At 57.6% G+C, this 21,911-nt stretch overlaps 1 protein-coding gene across 13 annotated transcripts in view; it reads left to right on the forward strand.

Moving 5' to 3' along the window:
• The window catches only part of ATP9B (ATPase phospholipid transporting 9B (putative)), a 155,595-nt gene that overhangs the window by 126,725 nt on the left and 6,959 nt on the right, over positions 1–21,911 (forward strand). For 12 of the 13 annotated variants that reach the window (XM_074355303.1, XM_074355306.1, XM_074355307.1 and 9 more), the window contains 11 exons: positions 3,814–3,975; positions 4,684–4,776; positions 7,894–7,977; positions 8,169–8,339; positions 10,880–10,978; positions 12,693–12,782; positions 15,315–15,459; positions 15,573–15,637; positions 16,167–16,322; positions 16,409–16,473; positions 20,846–20,954. In XM_074355303.1, the coding sequence (XP_074211404.1) occupies positions 3,814–3,975; positions 4,684–4,776; positions 7,894–7,977; positions 8,169–8,339; positions 10,880–10,978; positions 12,693–12,782; positions 15,315–15,459; positions 15,573–15,637; positions 16,167–16,322; positions 16,409–16,473; positions 20,846–20,954 (1,239 nt within the window). The remainder of the gene's footprint in view (positions 1–3,813; positions 3,976–4,683; positions 4,777–7,893; positions 7,978–8,168; positions 8,340–10,879; positions 10,979–12,692; positions 12,783–15,314; positions 15,460–15,572; positions 15,638–16,166; positions 16,323–16,408; positions 16,474–20,845; positions 20,955–21,911) is intronic. The other variant, XM_074355305.1, reaches the window with a different exon arrangement.

Genomic DNA, 21,911 nt, shown 5'->3' on the forward strand with positions numbered 1-21,911 from the left:
TGCCCAGCACTAAGCAGCCTGCGTCGCACTATAAAGGAAGCGTCTGTCGCGTGAGGACTTTGGATCCTCCTTCTGGTGGGCGTCGATGCTTACTCCCCAAAGTGATCGCTGACTAAAGACAGCTGGACGGGTGCCAGGCTTGGTGTCAGAACCAAACTGACTTCCGTGATAAGCCGCTGCCTCACGTGGGCTGTGAAGTGAAGCGTAGACTAGATAAGAGAGATGTGAGTCACCAAATATAGAAGGCGCACGTCCTGCCTGCGGCGGGGCACAGCCAGGTGAGGGGCGCTTGCAAGAAGATACAATTCACAGGTCAGGCTGTAATAGTAACCTTTCACTGTGCAAGCCAAAAATTAACTTGGGTATTGGCCCGTTTGCCGGTTACAGAGAAGTTGTGTGGGGAAAGCACGTGGAGTTTCACTTTCATTTTGCGCTCACAGTGGGCTTGCAGAATTGTCGCTCGGCCCCCAGGTGTGCTCTCGCTGTGCCAGCGTCTGCGTGCGGTTTCTTGGAGCCGTCGTCGGAGCGCGGTGCTGGCGCCCGAATGTAGCGCTGCAGCCTCGGGCGTGGCGGGCCCCGGCGCCCTGCAGCGTCCCGGGGGGGCACACCTGACAGCCAGCAGGCACGGGTTCCAGCTCGAGCTCCTCAGTGACTCACCGTGACGCTGAGCACGCTTTACAGGGCCCAGGGTTGTCCATGTTCCTCTAAGCCAGCAGCTCAGCCCCCGGAGCAGAGCAGTTGCTGCTGACAAACCACCCAGGACTGGCTCACCCCCCACCCCGGTGCGGGGTAAGGACTCCGGCGGGGCCTGGCCTCGGTGTCGCAGGGAGACGCTGGCTGTTGCCTGGGGCCTCATGGAGGAGTGGCCATGTCGGAGACATGCGTGGAAAGGTGGCAGCTGTGGGTGCGCCATGTCTGGGCGGGACAGCCAGCCCAGCGAACGTCTCCTGGTGCTCGGCGGCCGGCAGAGGGGGCGCGTTGGCTGTGACGTCCTTCTGTCCCTCTCCTGTGTTGGAGCCTCCTGTGTGCGAGTGCCCCGCCGTGGTCTGCACTGTGTGGGGAGAACGGCCCTCCTTCAGCTCTGCAGTGCCTCCAGGTCACCCGATTCCATCACTGGGATCCTTCCCGGAGTAAGAGACGCCTCCTTTCTAGATGGCCTTACTTGGGTATTTCTAGAAAGCGACAGGAGGTCCTGACCCAGTTAAAAGGCTGCTTCCTTGACTCTGCCAGGGCAGTGCCGGTAGCGCTCAGGGTCACCGCTTAGCCACTTCCTTCTTGGTCCAGGGTGGGGTTCTCACTCTGAGCTGGCCTGGCCCATATTGTCTCCGTGGGGCACCTGGTCTCGTCGGGGAGGCTCAGGGCTGGCAGGTGATGGACACGTACTCTGAGCCAGGTCAGCGCAGGGCTGGCCTCAGACACCGCTGCAGGTCCAGGGCCCCAAGACCTTTTCAGGTTTGACCCCCCCCCCCCCAGGACGCAGGGAACTCTGCACGGCTGCTGCGTGCAGAGTCAGGGTTATGATGCAAATCAGCCAGTAGGAGAGATGCCTGGGCCAAGGTCCCCGAGACCATCATGGCTTCCAGCTGTCTCTCCCCACGGGGGTGAGGACAGTGCCTGCTTCTCCCAGCAGACAGCCTGGAGGCCCACCAGACCCCCGCAGTCCCGGGCTTTCCGCCGGAGGTCGTTTGTGTGGACCCAACTGAAGCCCACGCGGCCGACCTCAGTCCCCAGCCCCGCGGGGGCTGAGCCCCTCCGGAAAGCGCAGCGTGCACATGGACCCTGCGGTGCAGCCCGCACACCCCCAGCGCCCCTCCCGCACTCCGAGGTCACCTCCTGGGCATCTTCAGTGGGCAGGTCCTTCACTGTTTCCTGTCAGAACATGAAAATTGTGAGTAAAAAATTTCAAGACAGCGGTTCCTCACAGAACTTGACAAGCATTAAGCGTTTGGTCTGTGGCTGTGTGATTCATCCTCTGGAAGGGAGCGCGGCAGTCTCACTGTGACGGTCAGTTAGGACAGACAGAAGGAAAATCTGCCCATTTCATGTGTTTCCCACAAAACTGGGAGAATCCTGGACGACGGTGCGGGCGGGAGCTCAGGTCCTTAAAGCTAAGGTCCGGCGTCTCTCAGCAGACGCAGCGCAGCTCGGCCCAGCACTAGGGGTACGAGGGGCCGAGCAACCCAGGCTGGGCACCGGCTCAGGGCGTTTTCTAGTTTTATGTTTTGTCTTCTCTTTACGTTCCGTATTCTGCGCCGTTGAGCGCCTGAGTGTTCAAATTTGATCAGTGGTTTTAGCGCCAAGCAGGTCTCCCTGTTTAAGGACGCCTCTCAGTCTTTCAGTCCGGCTACAGGCAGAGGGGGTCAAGGAGAACCAGCAGGAGGAGCTCACGGGCAGCGCTTCCTCCTGCGAGGGCAGCTCCTCCCAGCCGCCGCCGAGTCGCTGAGCCGGGCCTCCCCAACCCAGGTGCACGGCTGCCCCCGCATGGCCCACTGCTGGGCGCCGCTCCGCTCCGGGCCCTTGGCGCTGGCCCTGCGGTGCTGCTCCTGGCGAGATGACACCATTCTGCAGTTGGCAGTCTTAACTTGTGATGTCTTGCTTCCTGAATTTACAAATCAGCTAGCTGTATGGTTTTATTCATTTGAATGAAATTTATGTTTCTAGATGAGAAATTGGGGCTGAGGAGAAACTTACACACCACGTGTGGCCTCAGAAGGCAGACTTCTGTGTCCAGTGACAGGCTGGTGGGGTGGACATGGGACGTGGGCTCAGAGGGTTCTGTTGGAGGACGGGGGAGGGGCCTTGTCCGTCCTTCCATCTGCTGCAGAGCAGCTGCCTGGATAGGACACCCTCCGAGGGGCCCGGGTCTGCAGAGGAGCAGGGCTCCCAGGCGTCTTGTCCGTGGTGGTCGACTTGGCTCCGTCTGTCTCTGGGACTGGCTGTACCTCCCTAGGAAGTAGAAGGCAGCCCCCTCATGGCCTTTTTTCAGGCTCTGATGAGCAGCCCGGTCAAGAGAGGTGGTGGGGGAGGCCGTGGGTCAGGAGAGCGCCGCCCAGCGGAGGGAGGGAGCCGGCGGAGCCACAGGGTCCCTGCCTGCTCCTTACCTCACAGGAGGGGCCACACATCCTGTTTCCATCGTGAATTTCTGGCAATGAGGTTTAAAAAAGCATTGAGGTGTTTTTTTTTTTTTTTCTTCAGAAAATACTTGTTGACATAAAAAATACTTTTCATAAACTGTTAACTTTGAAAGTTATTTTCCAATGATGTTTTCGCATTTCATAGTGATCACACGTAAGAGTCGCTTCTGTGTTTGAGTGCCTGCTGTACACCAGGGGGTTACTCGGGCCGTTTCCATTTGGAGCAGTTTGCAGGCACTCCTTCTCGGGAGCCTCAGCACAGCAGCAAAGGCCGAGCTCCCGGTTCCCTACTGCTGGGTCGGCCTTGGACCCCAGGCCCCACCCCCCGGTAGACATGCTGGCCCTGGAGCTGACCGTTCGCCTGTTCACCGCTGGTCGAGGTACACCAGGGATTCTGATTGCTCCCTCTCGCGTGGTGTGCCCGGACCCAGCCCCACCGCTCCAAGCCCCCAGCCTGGCAGGTGTGCTCCATGTAGATGTTAAGCCCTGGCTCTGGGCAGCTGGTCAACACAAACTGGCACAGAGGTGTGATCACTCGAAAGCGAGGCCAAGGCACTCCATCATGCTGCGAATGGCTTCCCCGCAGAGGTGACACTAGACACGGCCACAGAGACAGTCAGGCCCTGGACGCAGCCGAGTTTGCCTCCTGGTAGCCTCACCTCTCGCTGGTCTCCCCCAGGTGGCCCTGGTGCAGTGGACGGAGAGTGTCGGCCTCACGCTGGTCAACAGGGACCTGACCTCCATGCAGCTGAGGACGCCCAGCGGCCAGGTCCTGACCTATTGCCTCCTCCAGACCTTCCCATTCACCTCGGAGAGCAAGCGGATGGGGGTCATCGTCAGGGTAGGCCTGGCCTGTCCCCAGCTGGCCCTCAGCCACGGTCATCGGGAGGATGCCGCACTGGGTCCCGGGGACTCGCTTCAGTGCTTTACGCTTGTTACGGGTTTTTTTTAAAAAAAAAGTCCAGGCTGATCATTTATGCTGGAAAGCCGGTGTGGCTCTGGTGGTAGTGACTTAAATCCACCCCCTGAGACTAAAGCGGAGAGCAGGCGGGGTTGTTTATGAACTTTTGACATCGGCTCAGCCTGCTTTGTCTCGTTTCCCGCAGCAGTGACGTGTCACAGAGTTCAACTGAAGGATGATTTATGGCCATAAAGTTGCTTAAATATACCCCTATTAAATTTTTTTTTAGCAAATGCCACAAATACATCTTGGCAGTTGGCTAAGTGAGGAAGCTTATTGAATCAAACCATGAAAATTTGAGAGAATTAATGTTTACCTTGCAGTCCAAGGCATCTATTCACTTACAAATTTTATTGCAAAAACCTCCGCACAGTGTCTCGAGATCCGTGGTTATGTTCGGTTATGTTCTTGGGTTGTTGAGTGCCCGAGCATCCAGGGAGGACATAGCCCTGCGTGGAAGGGTGTTTGGGGAGTACGCCCCGCGGGGTTTGCTCGGAGAACTGCTTTTCCTGGCACGGTTCTGCTGGAGCAGCTGAAACCTGCCAGGAACAGCGTGGCCTCTACCCTGTCTCCTCCGTCTGCTTGCAGGACGAGTCCACAGCCGAGATCACCTTCTATATGAAAGGTGCGGACACTGCCATGTCCACCATTGTCCAGTACAACGACTGGCTGGAGGAGGAGGTAAGAGCTGTCTGTCCACCGAGCAGCATGTCTTTGCGCGACGCGGGGGCCAAGGCAGGAACGCAGCACCTTCTTGGGTGTTGACGCTCCCTGGTGTCGCCGGGATAAGCTGAGGCCCCGCTTGCCAGCCAGACACAACAGCTGTCAGGGAGGGACACATCATCTGAGATGATTTCAGCCCCTCTCGATTTTGAAAAGCAGAAAGGACAGGAGTGCTGTTTACTCACAGTTTACTTTCCATGTAAACATTTGGGGTTTTGTGTGAGTGCGTGCACATATGTGCAGGTGGGCCCTTACGGCAGATACTTTGCTTTTATTAGTGAAAAAACGGCGTTACTGATCACTCACTAAAAAATTCTGAAATAATACTGTGTGCATAGTCCAGATTATATTTTAATATGAAGTTTATTTTATAACCTAAGTTATTTGCAGGGAGATTTTAGTTAGGATTTTAATCTCACTCTGATTTGTGCGTAGGATTCACCTTAAACACAGAAAATAAGATGCAAGTGTAGCCGATCCTGTATTTCCTCAAGTTCTCCCTGAGCAAACGTAACATGTTCAGCTTCACGAGGTTATATTGTTTGTTGTTTACATCGATGTGTTAAGAAGAAGTTAGATTTCAGAGTAAAACTAAATTATTGAAGTTACAAACAGCGCTCTTCACTTGTGTGCTGTTGACGGGCCTCGTGTCCCCCCGGCCCCGAGACGGCCTGGCAGCCCAGTGGCCGCACCCCGCGTCCTCGGCGGTTATTGGCAATATGAGTCAATAGCTCCTTCAGGCGCTGGATTTAATCAGAGCCATGAATAAATTAAACTCCCTGAAGACCTAGTGACATGCCATAAAAATTACTTTTGGTCATAATGATGTGCAATTAATTATAAAATACTTGTTTAATTTATTTAGCTTTATGAGGTCAAATCGATAAATGTCTTGCAACAGACAGATAATGTCAGATTGTTTTTCACAAAGATAACTTTATTAAAAATCCTTTGTCCCTTTATTTCCAACATTGTATTTTCTCCCGTAGATAAATCTGGCCCTCCACCCGTGTCTCTGTTGTAACACTGTTACCGTCTGCAGGCCTTTCGCTCTGTTTCAAAGCCAGCAGGTTCTCGGGGCCTGCGTTCGCGGGGGCTGCTCCGTGTCAGGACAACGCCCACGTTGGATTCTTGGCTATAAACTTGTGTTCCCCAAATACTAAAAGACTAACCCTAACCCACACTTTCACTCATACAATGGAAAGGCCCAGCTTTGTCCCATGCGCAGGGTCTGATGGCACCGTGTCCCGCAGGGGAGGTGCTGCGGGTCGGCCTCCTGCTCTCTGCCCCCCGCCCCGACATGCTGTTTGTCGCGAATGAAACAGGAAGTTCGAACGGGTGGGGCAGCTAGAAGGGGCACCGTGACCCCCTCCCCCCGGCGTGCCCTGGCTCCCCCGGGCCGAGCGCGTCCGAGGTGGGGCCCCACGAGCTGGGACCCCTGCCAGCCCCTCCTGCGGGTCACGGTCTGCGTGTTCATGGGCGGGTGGGCGGGCACCAGATCTGGTCACCGATGGAGTAGGAAGGAGTTTCAGGGCCCTGGGTGGTCTCTGCTTTGTGTTTCTGCAGGTGTCAGCTTCTCCCGGTGTAGTGAGTGAGCTTTGTTAGGGGGGCAATTACCGCAGAGGCGGCTTCTGCACCAGGGGTCGCTGGAGGACAGGATGCTGGGGTCTCCACGTGGGCGGGCAGGGCGTGGGGAGTGTCCCTGGGCCAGGCGGGCTTTCCGGGCGCCCAGCCGACCCTGGGGCCCGGCTCCCCTCCGTGCGCGGCCCTGTCTGTGTGGCCCTCCTCTTCCTGCACAAGCCCACGTTGCCTAGAGCTTGATTTTCTGTTCACTGAGGGACGCAGCTTCCTGGTTTGTCTGGGGCTTGTTTGCTTCAGCACACAAGCAAGTCCCTAAGCATGCGCTGGAGGCGCCGTTTCTGAGCAGTCATCCCCAGCCTCGCGGGGGTGCCATACACGGGCCTGGTGGTTGCAGGAAACACCCTCGTGGGACCCCCATCACTGCCCCCGCCCGAGAGCATCCTCAGCCAGGGAGGGTTCTGCAGCACCCCCGGTTCACGCCCCTGCCCCTCCGCGCACTCTGAAGCCTGGACCGTCCCAGCGAGCACGGGCTCGTCCCGGCCGACCGTGCAGAGCACCGCGGTTTGCGTCTGCAAGGGCGGCTTGAATGTCTCGCTGTGGAATTGTCTGTCAGGGGTGTTTGCTGTGAGGATTTGGAGAGAAGCCCACTCGCTTCAGACAAGCCCGTCCGCTCTTCAGCAGCAGCACAGCTGCCCCGCTTTCCCCTGGCAGCTGGGGCGGCCTCTGTGCCTGAGCGGAGCGGACATCCCTCTCGTGCCTGTCGAATGCGTTCCCATTGCTTGTTCTAAGTGCAGACGTGGGCCTGCTGACTCTCCCTTACCTGCAGGACGGGGCCTCGACCCCAAGGTGAACCCCCACCGCCCCTCTGGGTCCAGCCGGCTCACCCACTGGCCTCTGCTCCCCCTGCTCCCCGAGCTCTGCCCAGTGTCCACCAGACACTGCAGCTGCCCACACGCTCACCCGACCAACAGGCGTTTTATTACAAATTCAAGTAGCAGCGCAGTGGGAACTGGCACGAGGACCCCCGCCTGTGGCGAGGAGCTGCCCTGCCAGCGGCATTGCCCCCGAGGGAACAGGCACAGAGAAGTGGGTCGTTTCCAAGCACGCAAGCAAGTGTGTGGAAAGGTCTGAGGGCCGGGGCTTGGCCACGTGGGCGCTGCCGCCCCAGCGCCAGGCCCCGCCTTGTCCTGTGCTGCTCTTGCAGCCGGGGCCGCGCAGGGAGCCCTGCGGTTCACCCAGCGCTCGCGGCGCTGGCTTTCAGAAGGCCTGGTCTGAGGTGGAAGAGAAGCGTTATCTGGGGCTGGCACTGTGTGCCTTCTTGGCTAGTCCCCCTGCGTCCCCTCCCGAGTCAGGAAGAGCAGGGCCACTCCCACTGGGACTGGCCGGGGCGTGGGGGTGAGAGAGGCCGCCCGCGGCAAGGGGCGGACGCAGCCGTGGGGCCCTGTCGTGGTCGCGGTGGGCTGGGCTGTGTGCGACCCGCATCTCCTCCTGCAGTGTGGGAACATGGCTCGCGAAGGCCTGCGCACCCTCGTGGTGGCCAAGAAGGCGCTGACGGAGGAGCAGTACCAGGACTTCGAGGTGAGCCCGTTCCCCCTCCCCCAAGGTCACCTGCCCGTGAGAGGCCTGGCGTCCCTGTCTCGAGAGCTCGGACCGCCCGTGCGGCCACAGCCTCCTTCCTTGGGGAAGGGGCGCCAGCGAGGCACAAAGTGTACATTCCTCCAGGGCGGGCGGGCCCTGTGCGGCCGACAGCAAGGCCCGTCCGTCCACAGAGTCGATACAACCAGGCCAGGCTGAGCCTGCACGACAGGGCGCTCAAGGTGGCCGCGGTGGTGGAGAGCCTGGAGCGCGAGATGGAGCTGCTGTGCCTGACAGGGGTGGAGGACCAGCTGCAGGCGGGCGTGCGGCCCACCCTGGAGATGCTGCGGAACGCCGGCATCAAGGTAATGACCCGGGCCAGCCTCCGCTCCCCGAAGGGCATCCTGTGCCATCAGACGAGGCCGCAGGTGTGGGGGCTCCTTGAGCAGAGGTTGCTGCCTGCTCCCATACCTGCCCTTGCAGAACCCCGAGCCCCTCCCACTGTCCCTCAGACACAGCGGTCCCTCGGGCGCTCCACCCCGCCCCTTACTGGCCGCCTCCCATCTCCTGGGCGAGTCCGGCTCCTCTGCTGCCCTCCCAGTGGCCCGTCCGCAAGCCGGCCTCCCAGCTCAGCTTCTCCCCACAGCAGCCTCCTCGTCCTTGGAGCCTCCATGAGCGAGGGCGAGAGTGCGTGGGTCTGGCATGGGCACCGGTCCCCTCCCTGAGGATGCTCCGCGTTCACCCTCCAGAACTTTCTGTCTGGCAGAACCAGGTGTTAAGGCGAGGTCACACAGAGACCACTGCACCCACTCACTTTATCAGTGTTTGGTGGTCTTCCCCGTAAACTGCACGAGGCCCGTGCCCCCGCCTGCCACTCGCTGTCCTGTGGTCCTCTCCTGATGATGGGAATCAGCGCGGGTGCCGCGGGTCCGTTTTCAGGGAACTACTTTCCTACCTTACATGCTCTCATGGAAGCTGAGAGGTCCATTACTTAGGGATAGGTGAGAAAACTAATTTTAGTGCTGCCTTGAGCACCGGCCGTCCTCTTTGAGATGGAGAAGAGGACTGCAGGCTGGTTACTGGTACCGGCTGGACCGGAGAGGCGGCACTGGGCCGGCGTCAAGTCAAACTGCACCCAGTCCCAATGCAGACAGTGCCGTGCCAGGAAGGGTGTGGGCAGCAGGGACCCCGAGACTGTCCGCCAGCTCAGGTGGCCCCGGCGGGGTGTCGGGGTGACCTCTGGTTTCTGCTTTACCGTTTGGCTGGGAGTTCAAATCAGAGCCGCTCAGACTCAGAACACTTGAACGATCTCAGCCTGACTGACTGTACAGCCAGGAAGTGGTTAATTAGAGGCAGGCGACCTGCTCATTTTCCTGCAGTTTTTCATCAGCTTCCAGTCTCCTAGGTCTTGACTGTCAGCATGGCCGAGTGGTAAAGGTTTCTTGTGTGAAGATTTGGGAATCTATTGACTGCTAAACTCGAGGACTTTCTGGAGTTCTTCTCTTTTTCCTGTACCTTTTCTGTGAAGAAACAGACTCCTTCATCTCATTGTAGTGTAGGGATTTCAGACAGTCCTCTGACACTTGCATGAGGCGCCCCGGCCAGATCACACTGTTCCTGAGTCACACCCCGATTCGTCAGCAGCCGGAGTTCTTGTCCTCTGTGTTGACTGCTCCCAACTGTGTTGTTATGATGTGTCAGAATCTTAGATCCAGGCTCAGTAGAGTGAATATAAATGCAAAATAAATACAAAACACAAATCCTCAGACTCTGAAGGAGCCACAAGTAGGTCATGCCTAAGCAGATGGTCAGTGTACCATGTAAGGTTTCTGTTTCCTGTTTCCAAAAAATGCACATTTACGTAAGACGTCTGAATGATCTGGCTGATAGTGAGACATTACTGAGCGTTCCCTGCTGATACGTGAAGTACAGATAAACCGTCCTGCTGTGTATTAAACGTCCGGATTCTGCTCTCTTTTGGGCCTAGGCATGTTTATATACATAATATGTGCACGTTTGTGCTTTTTTAAAGTAACGTGGTGTTATTTGCATGACTTATTTGCTACAAATGACTTTCGGCTTAACCATTGCCCACTTATCCATTTTAAACCTCACTTTTCAACTGAAAATTCGCAAGTCAGAGCCAGGATCTCAGGGTCTTCCCAGCTCTGCGAGCCCAGCCCTGTGAGCCCAGCCCTGTGGCCTTTCCAGCCCGCTTGCTTGGCCTGCAGGGCCGTGCACACGCCACCTTTTGACGTGCACAGGTGTCCTCGCTGGCTCAGCCATGAGGTTCCTAGGCCCCAGCCATCCAGGCCTCCAGGCCTCAGCTGCCTCCACACCTCACTTTGCTCTCTCGTGTGTGTCAGTTAAGCAAGTTGGTGGGGCCGTTTTTATTGTGGGTAAAATGAGTACAACAGAAGACTTACCATCTTCACCACCTGAGTGCACAGCTCATGGGCATCACATGCATTCACGCTGTTGCACAACCGTCACCCCATCCGTCTGCCTTCACTCTTTTTATCTTGTAAAATCGAAACTCAGTCCCCATTAAACACTTACCGCCCCACCCCTCCCCCAGCTCTGACAACCACTGTCCCGCCTTCTGTCCCTGGGACTCTGGCTCCTCTGGGGACCTCACTTGGGTGCAGGGTTTGTCCAAAATGAACCTTTTGTGACAGGTTCATTTCACTCAGCATAATGTGGTAGCAGGTGTCAGGACCTCCTGCCCTTCGGTATTCCCGTGTGGACGGACTGCGTTTGGGTTACCTGTCGTCCACCGATGGGCGCTTTGGCTGTTGTGAGTCGTGGCGTGGTAAATGTGGATGTGCAGACCTGCTCAGGGGTAGACTGTTCCAAAGGGTGGCGGTGTGACGAGCTGGAGCTCACCAGCGTAAACTCCTCCCAGATCTGGATGCTGACCGGGGACAAACTGGAGACGGCCACCTGCATTGCCAAGAGCTCCCACCTGGTGTCTCGAACGCAGGACACTCACATCTTCAGACCGGTAAGTGCCCGCCTCGGTGACGTCCAGATTTGAATGTTTTCTCTCACAATTAAAATTACTCGTTTTGTGAAAATGTATATGCAGTTATTGATCGATTATTAAAAGTCTGTTTTAAAAGAGAAATAATTTTCTTACTCAATTTATAAAAACATGATGAAGTAGATTGCTATTAGTTACATATATTAAATGTGAACAAAAAGCTGCTTTTGATAGAGTGGAATAAGTTCTAAATTCAAAAGTATTTTTCTGTTGTACTATTGGAATTATTTATTAACAGCTAAATATCACTTTTAAAACAGACACACCACAGGCATTTTCGGTTCAGTTTGTGGAAGTGTGAGGACACACACACATAGTCCGGGGGCTGCTTGTGTGAAACCGGCTCTAAATACAAAGTAGAAATGTATTTTCAGTGTACCACCATTTTCAGATTAAATGCTCTTCCATAAATGGACCAAAGAAAATTAGTTGAAATTATCTAAATTTATGTGTTTACTGTATCTGTTAGTTATGATGAAATTTGATTCAAACAAAAAATAAAAGTTTCTTGGGTCTTGATTGATGGCAGCCTAACAGACATTGTGTGTGTTTGTTCCTCCAAATGGAGCCTGTGCACCTACAGAAATTGCGATGTGAATATAATTTACATGTAAATGTAGTTCATTTCCAAGCATCGGAATCACAAATTAGGCCCTGCAGACTACTACTTGCAATTAAATTATTAATGATTCTGATAAAACTTCAGATCAGTTTTTGTTGACTTTCCAGTGTTGCAGCACCACAAATAAAACCTCGATAGCATTTCCATAGTAAAACCTGCCTATTTAAAGATGAGTCTGGGATTAATTTGGACCACGTGAAACTTCTGATTTATTTCAGTCTTGTCATATGTCATTTCTTTTATGTCCCAGAAAATCTCCACAGGAAGAATGTCAGAAACTGGTATGTTGGTTTCTGAAATGTTTTCATTCTAAAATTAATGATATTTCGAGATTATGACCTGATTTCACTCCTTTAAATCCTTAAATCCTCAGACATTTATTTGCTTGAACTAACAGTAAGTTGAGACCCATGGCAGAGACAACAGGGATAGCTTTATAAGCCGTGTGTCACTTGGCGCCTTGTGAGGACATCTTTAAACGAACCTTGAGGATTTCGGTGTCCTGCCCCACCCCCTGTGCCGTGAGGCACTCAGCTTCCTGGCTGACGTGCACCGCAGTGGGACTGTGACTCCAAAGACCGGCGTCCCTCGCGTTGGAAGTCCCCCACCCGCTACCCCTTTGAAAGTACAGAAACGTTCAACTAATAGTGATCCTGCTCTCTTACTGAAATACGCTGATGAAAGCCGTGTCTTCCCCAGCTGCACAGAGACAGCTGTTAGCCCGTGGTGGGGGCGGGGGCGAGGGGGTGTCTCTGTGGACAAGCCAGCTTCTCTGTCCACTTTCTCTTGCTGTAATTGTGGTGCTTGCCCTGCACTTTGCCACATAAGGTTCCTGTTGAGCTGCTGTGCATTGGAAAATACTCCGTGTTAAGTAGGCGTTTATTCCCGGAGCTGTAGAGGAAGCTGGAAAGAGCTGTTTGTCAGTTTCATGTGTAAACACCTTTCTGTCCTGGAAGTGTCTGAATGTCTCTTGTGATTTGTAAATCAGGGCCTACCTGTTGGTGCCTCTGATTTGGAAACGTTGTAATTCGGGTCCTTTCCCCCTTCCTGCAGGTAACCAGTCGGGGAGAGGCCCACCTGGAGCTGAATGCTTTTCGAAGGAAGCATGACTGTGCGCTGGTCATATCCGGGGACTCCCTGGAGGTGAGGCTGGTCTCAACCAAGCAGGTGTCTGTCTGTCTGGACCAAGCACTTGTCTGTCTGTCTCAACCAAGCACATGTCTGTCCATCTCCCTGGAAGTGAAGCTGTTCTCGACCAAGCGTGGGTCTGTCTGTCTGTGTCTGTCTCGGCCAGGCCCCTGCCCGCTCCCCCTGCTGGCTAACTCTGGGCTCCCGAGTCAGGTGCGCTTTCAGCAGCCTCTGCCAGCCCCACTGTCCTGGTGGCAGAGGTCTGTGCCCCCGCGGGGACCAGCGGCTGCCTGCAGCAGCATCACACGAGGTCAGGGTGAGAAGCTGGCCCTCGGTGCTTCGGCGCTGGCTTGTTTCAGGCTCATCAGAGCTCTGCTCGGGTACTCGGAGCTGCACTCCCTGCTGATCGCTCGGCGGGCCTTGGTCTTGACTCTGGTGCCCACAGTCCTGGTCCTGATTTGTCCAAACCTGAGTCTCCAGAGCTGTGCCTGGGACACAGGAAACAGGAGCCTGGAGGCTCCGGCGGGGGCCTAGGCAGCTGGGGCGTCCAGGCCAGTCCTCTCCTCCCGCCCTTTCTCTCCCCGCTCTGCTTCAGGTCTGCACCTAGCAGGCCCGGCCGTTGTCCCTCTGGTCACGCTCAGGTGGTCAAGCAGGCCACTGAGGCCAGCCGGGCTTGAGGGAGGGGACAGACCACACCTCCCCCGGAGAAGGGGCATGATGGCCATGCCCCCGTGAGCCACCCCAGTTTCACAAGGCCACGCGCCGCACAGGTTGTGCAGTGCAGAGGCTGGTTCCCTGAGCAGCTTCTCCCCCAGGGGCCGGTGGGGGGGCCCCGCGTCACACAGCAAGCCCCTCCACACTGCTGTGGGTTCCCTGCATCGTGCGTCTGGGGCTGCTGCCCCTGCCCGCCGCCCCCAGCTGCCGCCCTGTGGCCTGTGTCTGGGGGTGGAGGACTTGGAGGTGCTCCCCCTACTCTCCCGGGCCTGACCGAGCTTCCCCCTCAGCTTGTCTCCGCTCTGCAGTGCCGGCGTTGCCGGTGTTTACTGCGTGGTGGGGGTTACCAGAGCTGCGCACCCCGTTCAATATCTGACATGTGCTCTGTCCCCCGACTCCCGCCGACATGGCCACGGAGCTCCTGTTTGGCATTTATCCCCCACTGCCTGCTGCTCGTGTGCCCCCTGCTCCCCTGAAGGACTAGGCCCCTCTGTTCTCTCTCTCCCAGCACCCCGCCTCACCAGGCGGTAGGCCTGTCTCTGGCGGTGCCTCAGGCGCTGGGCCTGGTGCTGCAGGGCCTGTGTCCCCCGGCCTGCAGGTGTCTGTACCTCCGGTCCCCCTGGTCCTGCCCAGCCGCTGCTCCTGCTGGGGGGTTGCTCCTGGGGGCTGGGCCGTGCTGGTACAGGGGCGCCCTGCTGTCCCCCTGGGATTCCCGAGCTGCATCCCAGCTCCAGTGCCCTCCAGTTCGCAATAATGTGCCGTGGTTCTGCTGCTTCCTCCTAACTCGTGTCTCCGGGTCTGGGGGAGGAGCGATGGCCGTCCCCCCGCCTGGCCCCGCCTCACGGAGCGGGGCCTGGGCCCCTCACTTTCCTGCCTTCCTGCCTTCCCTCCACCTCCCGCCCCTCAGCTGGAGGGTGAAGGTGGGTCTCGGCTCCACACCTGCAGGCCTGGGCCTGCGTTCCCCAGCCCAGGCTCCTCTGCACTGCCGAGCCCCCACCACCTGTCTGCCCGCCCCCTGGGGTCCAGGCACTGTGCTGCTGCCTCCACTCTTCCTGCCTGCCTCACAGCTCTCTGTCTCTGCCGCTGCCCTCACGGGAGCTGGGGGGGACCAGCCTTTACGAGTGTGTTTTGCTGTATCTAGTCCCTAAATTCACGTGTTGTACGTGGCAGCCGGTGGGCACTGGAGAAGACGGAGGTGGAGAGCGCGTGAGCCCCCCGCCTGCCTCCCTGGTCCTGCTCCCGGAGCAGCGGCCGCTGCCCTTCCTTCTTGGTCCCTGCTTCTCGCTGAGCACCTGCCATAAACGTGGGTTTAGCTCACCTCCTGGGTTTTAAGCGGCAAACTGCTTGGAATCACCTCTCGGCCCGTCACCGGGGCACAGGGTCCCCGCAGGCAAACGTGCAACCATGGTGGTTGGCGCTGCGGGGGCTCCGAACCCTCCCCTCTGACGGCCCGTCCACCTCGCCAGGTGACTTTCGGGCCTCCAGCCCAGCGAGCGGACCCACGCTCCAGGCAGCTGTGGGGAAGTTTGTTTCCCCGAAGGCAGGCGGTCGAGCTGACATGCTGAGACTGTTCTGTGGTAGAGATCAGAGCTCTTTTTAGCCGGCCACCGGAACGGCGGGGCTGAAGCACCTGCAGGAGACAGAGAACCAGGAGAGCTCTGTGTCCCCGACTGCCACACGCCCACCGCTCCCTTCCCGCCGAGGCTCTGGGCGCCAGCCTCCTGTCCGCCCATCGCGTGAGCCTCACCAGCCGGCAGGGGCCGCAGGCTTTTCTCCAGGCCTCGCTCCTCCAGTCCCAGGCCTGCCACGGAGGGGTCACGCCGTGTTTTGCAGGTGTGTCTGAAGTATTACGAGCATGAGTTCATGGAGCTGGCCTGCCAGTGCCCGGCCGTGGTCTGCTGCCGCTGCTCACCCACGCAGAAGGCCCGCATCGTGTCCCTGCTGCGGCAGCACACGGGGAGGCGCACCTGCGCCATTGGTGAGCGCTGGGGGAGATGCAGGCCTGGGAGTGAGGGCAGGGTGGGTGTCGTCTGCCGGTCAGCGGGGCGAGCTCGTCCAGGCTCCCATCTCCCGCACTCTCCCTGCTCCCAGGTGACGGCGGGAATGACGTGAGCATGATCCAGGCGGCCGACTGTGGGATCGGCATTGAGGGAAAGGTGCGTTTGTCTGGGACCCACGGGTCCTCGCGGCCCCTCCCTGGGCTCCGCAGACCTCTCGGCCCCTCCAGCTCCTTGCCTGCGTCTCACCCACGGCCCCCTGTGCGGATTTCATGTCTTCTGACCAACTGGGGGCTGGGGTCTGTCCTCCGAGCTCCGGAAACACACCCAGAGGGACCGGACACAAGCCTGACCCCAGCCTGGCACCTGGCGGTCATGGATCAGGTCACGGCGTCTAACCCTCAGCAGCTGGGCAGGGGAGCGGTGTGGCGGTTTCAGCTGTGAGGTGCCTGGCTGGGAGAATTGTCCTGAAGGTCTCTGCTTAGTTCCCATGGCCCCGACGATGCCGGAGCTGATTTCTGTGCTGTCCTGGCGGGCAGCCCCCGAGGGTGGGCGCACCACCCTGCTGGTCCTCTGCCCCGCGCAGGCTGCCAGCCCCTTCAGCGTGTGTGAGAGGGCTCAGTCCTCGTGGCCCGCTGCTGCGGGAAGTGGGGGTGCCAGCATCCTGACAGCGCTTCTGTGGTTCCAGGAGGGCAGGCAGGCCTCACTGGCGGCCGACTTCTCCATTACACAGTTCAGGCACGTCGGCCGGCTGCTGGTGGTGCATGGACGCAGCAGCTACAAGCGGTCAGCGGCGCTGGGCCAGTTCGTCATGCACCGCGGCCTCATCATCTCCACCATGCAGGTGCGCGGGGTCTGCGTGGCGGCGGGAGCCGGGTCTGGGCCGCGTGCCGGCCGCCGGGACTCAGGGGCTGCTCTCTTCTCTCCAAGGCTGTGTTCTCCTCCGTCTTCTATTTTGCGTCCGTCCCCCTGTACCAGGGCTTCCTCATGGTTGGGTAAGTGACGTCACCGCGGACTCCACGCCATGTTGGGAACGTGGGGTTTGGAAAAACCCGCAGGGTTCACTCAAGCAGCTCACCCGCTCAGCCCTCAGGGATGCAAGAAGCCCGTGTCCACTCACTGGGGGACCTTGGAGGCAGCCCCTGTCTGCCTGTCCCTCCTCCATCCTGCTGTTGAGTTTTCTCATGGAATTTCACCTTCCCGGGGAAGCCACGTTGGTGTCAGGGACTATGTCGGATCCGAGGGTTTTTAAAGCATTCCGGGGCATGATGAGGGGGGCTGGTGACGACACCGTCACATCCCAGCACAGAGGAGGCCCCCTGAAGCCTGCCTCCTCCTCAGGACGGGACAGGAAGTTAGCAGCAAAGACCCCCATGGTCAGGAAGTGCTGGGATGGGACGTGATGCTCCAGAACAGGCACCATGGGGTCTCCCTAGGGTGACGAAGCTTCAGAGACACTGCCGAGCAGCTCAGAAGGTACCTCGGAGAGTGGTGTGGGGTCTGGGGTGCAGCCCCCCCACACCTGTGTGCCTTGAGTTACTGAACAAGTCAAGTTCTTAGAAGGACTGGAGTGTACCCTCCCCCAGAGAACACACGCTGGCTCTTCCCAAGTACCCCCAGGCTGGGCGCTGCGCCCGGCCACCTGCAGGCCCCGGCCGCCTGCTGCTCATCGCAGCGCTGTTTCGTAGATTACCCCGAGAGAAGGAGAGGCCCAAAGGTACAGAAAGCTCCGGCGTTTTTCCACATTTTCCCGGGGCTTAAGTCTCTGTCATAACGATCGCACTGACGACCTGAAACCGTGCAGGATGTGCGCAGGGGCGCCGAGCACAGCTGGAGTCTGTCAGGTGCGTGTCTTCCTTGGAGGCCAAACGGAAGCATCACCTCCTCACTTTGTTTCTGTTTTTGAAAGTGTGGACCTGAAACTGTGAAGGGAAGTTTAAGGGACAGTGGTGAGTACTCTGAAGCAGTGCCCTGGGCGACGGGGTTACAGCGCCAGGCACCTGCCGTGCTTCCCTCTGCAGCCTTGTCCGCATCGGCACCTGTGTTCTTATTTTTTTTATTTTTATTTTTGTTTCTGTTTTTTAAATATATTTTAGTTGCGATATAGTCAGTTTACGGTGTTGTGTCAGTTTCTGGTGCCCAGCTCAGCGCTTCAGTCACGTAGGAAGATACACATATTAGTTTTCATAGTCCTTTCAACCGTAAGTTACTACAAGATGTTGAATATAGTTCACTGTGAGCACCTGCGTTTTTAAAGCTCCTATTTTATTGGCTTTTACTGAAACTTTAAAGAAGTTTCTCTGCATGTCTGTCACTTAAATGAGGCACCTGTAAGTTCTCTTGAGCTCTCAGACCCTGGCTTTGGTAGGAATGGAGGGGGATGCTTTCAAGTTAAGCTTCTTCACAAATAAACAATACAACGGTTTGCCTGCCTGGAAAACAAATATAATGAACGGGTCAGGAAGCAAGATGATATTTTTATCAAATAAAATCTAACCAATTAAATCCAACCAGAGCAAATTAACGTCCTTCTGTGGTGGAAGACCTGCAGGGCAGTTGTTAGGGTTCAGCTGCTCCTGTCCCACTGTCTTTATCCTCGTTCATGTTGCTAGCTCTGTAGGAATTGATGGCCCCATTGAGGCCCCGCCTGGGCTGGTGGTGACTTTGGGGCTCGTGCAGAGGCAGCCCTGTGGCCCCCTCGAGCCCACCTGGCGGCATGCGGCCCACGCCCCACACTGGCTTCTGCCCGCCTCACTGAGGTCCTGGGAGAGGCCTTGCCTGCCCCCCAAAAAGCCCCCCCTTGTCAAGGTCCTTCACGGAAGCCCCGCGTGTGTATCATGGCCCCTTAGAATTCAGGCTGCCTGTCAGCGCGTCGAAGGTTCCAAGAGACCTGCTCGACGTCGTCAAACCAGACCCCGTCTTCGCCAACACCTACTGACGCCCACGTTCAGGCAGTACCCCAAGGGACACACGGTCCACTCCAGCCAAGGTGTCCCTAGGGGAAGGCAGCAGCCAGCCAGGGTGTGGGTCCCTGCAAGGGGCTGGGATGGAGAAGCGCAGTGAGGGTGCACTTGTTAAACTACCAGATGCCGTCTCAGCGGGGAGCCCAGGTGGGTGAGTGGCCGCAGAGGGGAGACCTGGCTGTAGGCGGGGAGGACGGGCATGCGCCGGGGGCTGTGCGCTCAGGCCTGTCACCAAGGGCACGACCGCAGCCACTGGGCACCTCACCCTCCAGCTCACACTGGGAGACAGGACAAAATATGGGGAAAACTATTCAGACAGTGGACAGCAGGCAGTAGGGACTGACGGCCGGGAGAAGGGACGTTGGTAGAACAGTCCCTGAAGCCCTCGGGACCTTGGGGGCAAAGATGTCTGAGGCACAAGATACATGAACTGATAAAGAAAAAACTGACAAAGTGGACTTCATCAAAACGAGAAGTCTTCACTCTTCTGAAGACACTATTAACCAAATAAGAATGCAGACTGGGAAAAACTGTTTTCAGTACGTGTATCTGATAAGAACTTTGTATCCCAACTATTCAGTGATGTCCAGACAACTCATTTTTTTAAGAAAAGGCAAAAGATTTGAGCGTACATTACGAAAGAAGATGTAAGAATGATCAGGAAGCACATGAAAATATATCAATGTCGTTAGTTACGGGAAATGCAAACTTCAGCCCTGTGAGGTCCTGCTCGGAGGCCGAGTTAAGAGACTGGACGGGGCAGGGGCGGGTCAGCAGGCCTTTTGGGTGGTGGGAGCTCTGCCCTGTGACCTGGCGGCAGGCTGGAAGTTACAGTCAGGTGAGTTCATTTATAAAAGTGGTGATTTTTTTTTTTAATTTGATTGAGAAGCTGGAGAAACTTCTGGCATAGTAAGAATGGAAGGCCTTGTCGGCGCACTTTACAAAGACGGGGCCTGCGGGACCTGCGCGAGGGTCGTGGGTCGGGCCGTGTGCGCGGGGCTTCTTCCCTGCACGGCCGTCGGCACTGCCGGGTCGTCGGGGGCTCCTGAACACCGGGCACCCTGAGTCCCTGCGTTCTGAGACTAACAAGAGTAGTTGAAGATGTGGAGGAGTTAGAAAGTACTCTGGTCAACCTGATGAAGAAATTACAGGTTGACTCTGGTAAAGAACTCAGGCCCGGAGTTGTGCCCCTAGCAACGTCCACCTTCTGAGAGCAGATACCGATGTCTCCCCCTGGAGAGCGTGCTGCCCGGGACCCACGGTGGTCTGAGAGTCAGAGCAGTTGCGCTGGTGACCGAGGAACCCGACATGGCAGACAGAAGTGCCCGGGTCTCACGTGTCACGGCGCTGGCAGGTGAGACAGCGCCGTTAGATTCTCCTTCCTGGTCCTCTGCCACTGGTTCCGTCCCAGCCTGGACGCTCCCTTGCAGTGAGCTTGTTGGAAAAAACCCAGTCCCACTTGCAGGGAGATGGGATAGATGTCCTGTCCTCATTCCTCCCGCTAAGGCTGCTGCAGATCCTGGCTGCCACACGGAGCACTCGGACGACGGCCTGAGAGGGGCGAGGGGGCGCCCCGGGGATCCCGGGGCCTGGACAGCACTCAGCCGAGCCCCGGGGGAGAGCTCAGTCCTCCTCAGTCAGGGGCCGGCCGGGAGGTGAGCAGAGGGCTTGAGCAGAGGGCGTGGGGCGGCCCAGGAGCCCACACAGGCTTCGGCACCACCGGCCGCCGGGAAGTGCAGGTGTAAACCAGGATGACAGTGGCAGGGAGTACCTGTGCCCAGCGACGGTGAGAGTTCAGGGTCTGCACCCTCGTGCCTGAGGTGGGACAGGAGGCCTGGAAGACAGTCGGCAGTTTCTTCTGAGACTGGATATGCCCACCACGCGGTCCGGCCAGCACTCCTGCCTGAAGTAAATGAAAAAGCCTGTGCAGTGAATGTTCATAGCACTTAGACGTGTAATGACCTGAAGCCCTTCAGTGAGTGACCTGGGTGCACGACCTGTGTGCCCACAGCCCGAGCGCGTGACCTGGATGCCCCCAGGGGACCAGGTTGGGTCCCCTGGAGTGACAGGAGCTACAGGATGGAGCACAGCTCGGGGGCTGCCGGCTGAGGAGGGTGGGAGAAGGGGCCCCAGACAAGGGGCCGGGGTCTCTGTTACTGCTAATCACTGTACGCAAGTCTGCAGCGACCTCAGAATAGAAGGTTTAATTAGGAAAAAGCAGATGCCACTGCCTTTGGGCCTCTGTGGCCTGTGGGCCTGGGCCTGAGCTGTGGGTCCATGCGTGTCGCAGGTTGCCGGCTTGTTTCTGTTCTGTCTGGTGTTCACGCCTTTGGCCTCTGGTTCCAGAGGTGTGTGCTCGTGGTGCCGGGTCCCTCTCGTAACCTGCCTCTGCTCTCCCTCCCAGGTATGCAACTGTCTACACCATGTTCCCGGTATTCTCCCTGGTGCTGGACGAGGACGTGAGGCCAGACACGGCGATGCTCTATCCTGAACTCTACAAGGACCTCACCAAGGTGTGCCCAGTGACCCGGGGGGACGGTGTTTTCTCACGCTGGTGCAGTCCAGTTCTGACGTCATGTGTACAGTGGTCGTTTTAAAGGGTGTGCCTTGCCCCTCGTGTGACTTTTGGGAGTGAGGGCCCAGTGGCTGAGGGAGCTCTCACCTCTTTCTGTGTAAGGAAGCCTCCAACCTGTGGCTCCAGCTGGGCCGCGTTGCTGCCCCAGGTCAGGCCCGCCGGGCACAGGACGCAGCACGCAGGACCCGCAGCCTCAGCCCTGCTCCCTCTGATCCTCTCTGGGTGTAGATTTCGGAACTGGAGAACAGTCAGCGACACGTTTCTGTCCCTGAGACCAGTGCTGCCTTTGCAACGATACTGCTAAAGAAAAAGTCCCGGGTGCAGCGGCCCGGAGACGCACTTGTTAGGATTGGGTGTTCCCAAAGAAGCTTTAAATGTGCTGCGTGCTTTATGAAAGCTTGTTTTCACAGCGAGATGGAGGGCGTGCCCAGCGCCCTGAGTGAGCCGGCCTCCCCGCGGGCCCCGGCGTCCGTTTCTGTGCAGGTGACCAGCAGTTTGAACGTGTCAGTTCCCTGGAGGCGGGACGCCGGCCCACGTTGTTGTGACAAGAGCTCAGTCACTCGTCTTCTCCAGGCTCTTCTCCTTCAAGACCCCAAACCTGTACTTTTTGTCTTTTTGGTGCATCTTTAAAAAGCAGGGTAGCGCTAGGGAGCTCAGCAAGCTGACCTGATCGAAGGGAGTGTGTCTCTCACTGAAGTGACAGGCACCCTTGGCAGCTTCACGTTGCTTCTGAGCACAGCCCCCTGCGCTCGCTGGCCCAAGCGGTCCCTGTGCCGCCTCGGCGGGCGGCGCCGTGCGGGGCTGCGCTGGGGGCTTCAGACTCAGGGGACGTCGTGCTGGTCTCACCACGCCTACGCTCAGCCAGGGAGAGAAAGCAGGAGTTCGGGACAAATGA

The sequence above is a fragment of the Camelus bactrianus genome, chromosome 30 (genome assembly GCF_048773025.1).
Source record: "Camelus bactrianus isolate YW-2024 breed Bactrian camel chromosome 30, ASM4877302v1, whole genome shotgun sequence".
Classification (NCBI taxonomy): domain Eukaryota; kingdom Metazoa; phylum Chordata; class Mammalia; order Artiodactyla; family Camelidae; genus Camelus; species Camelus bactrianus.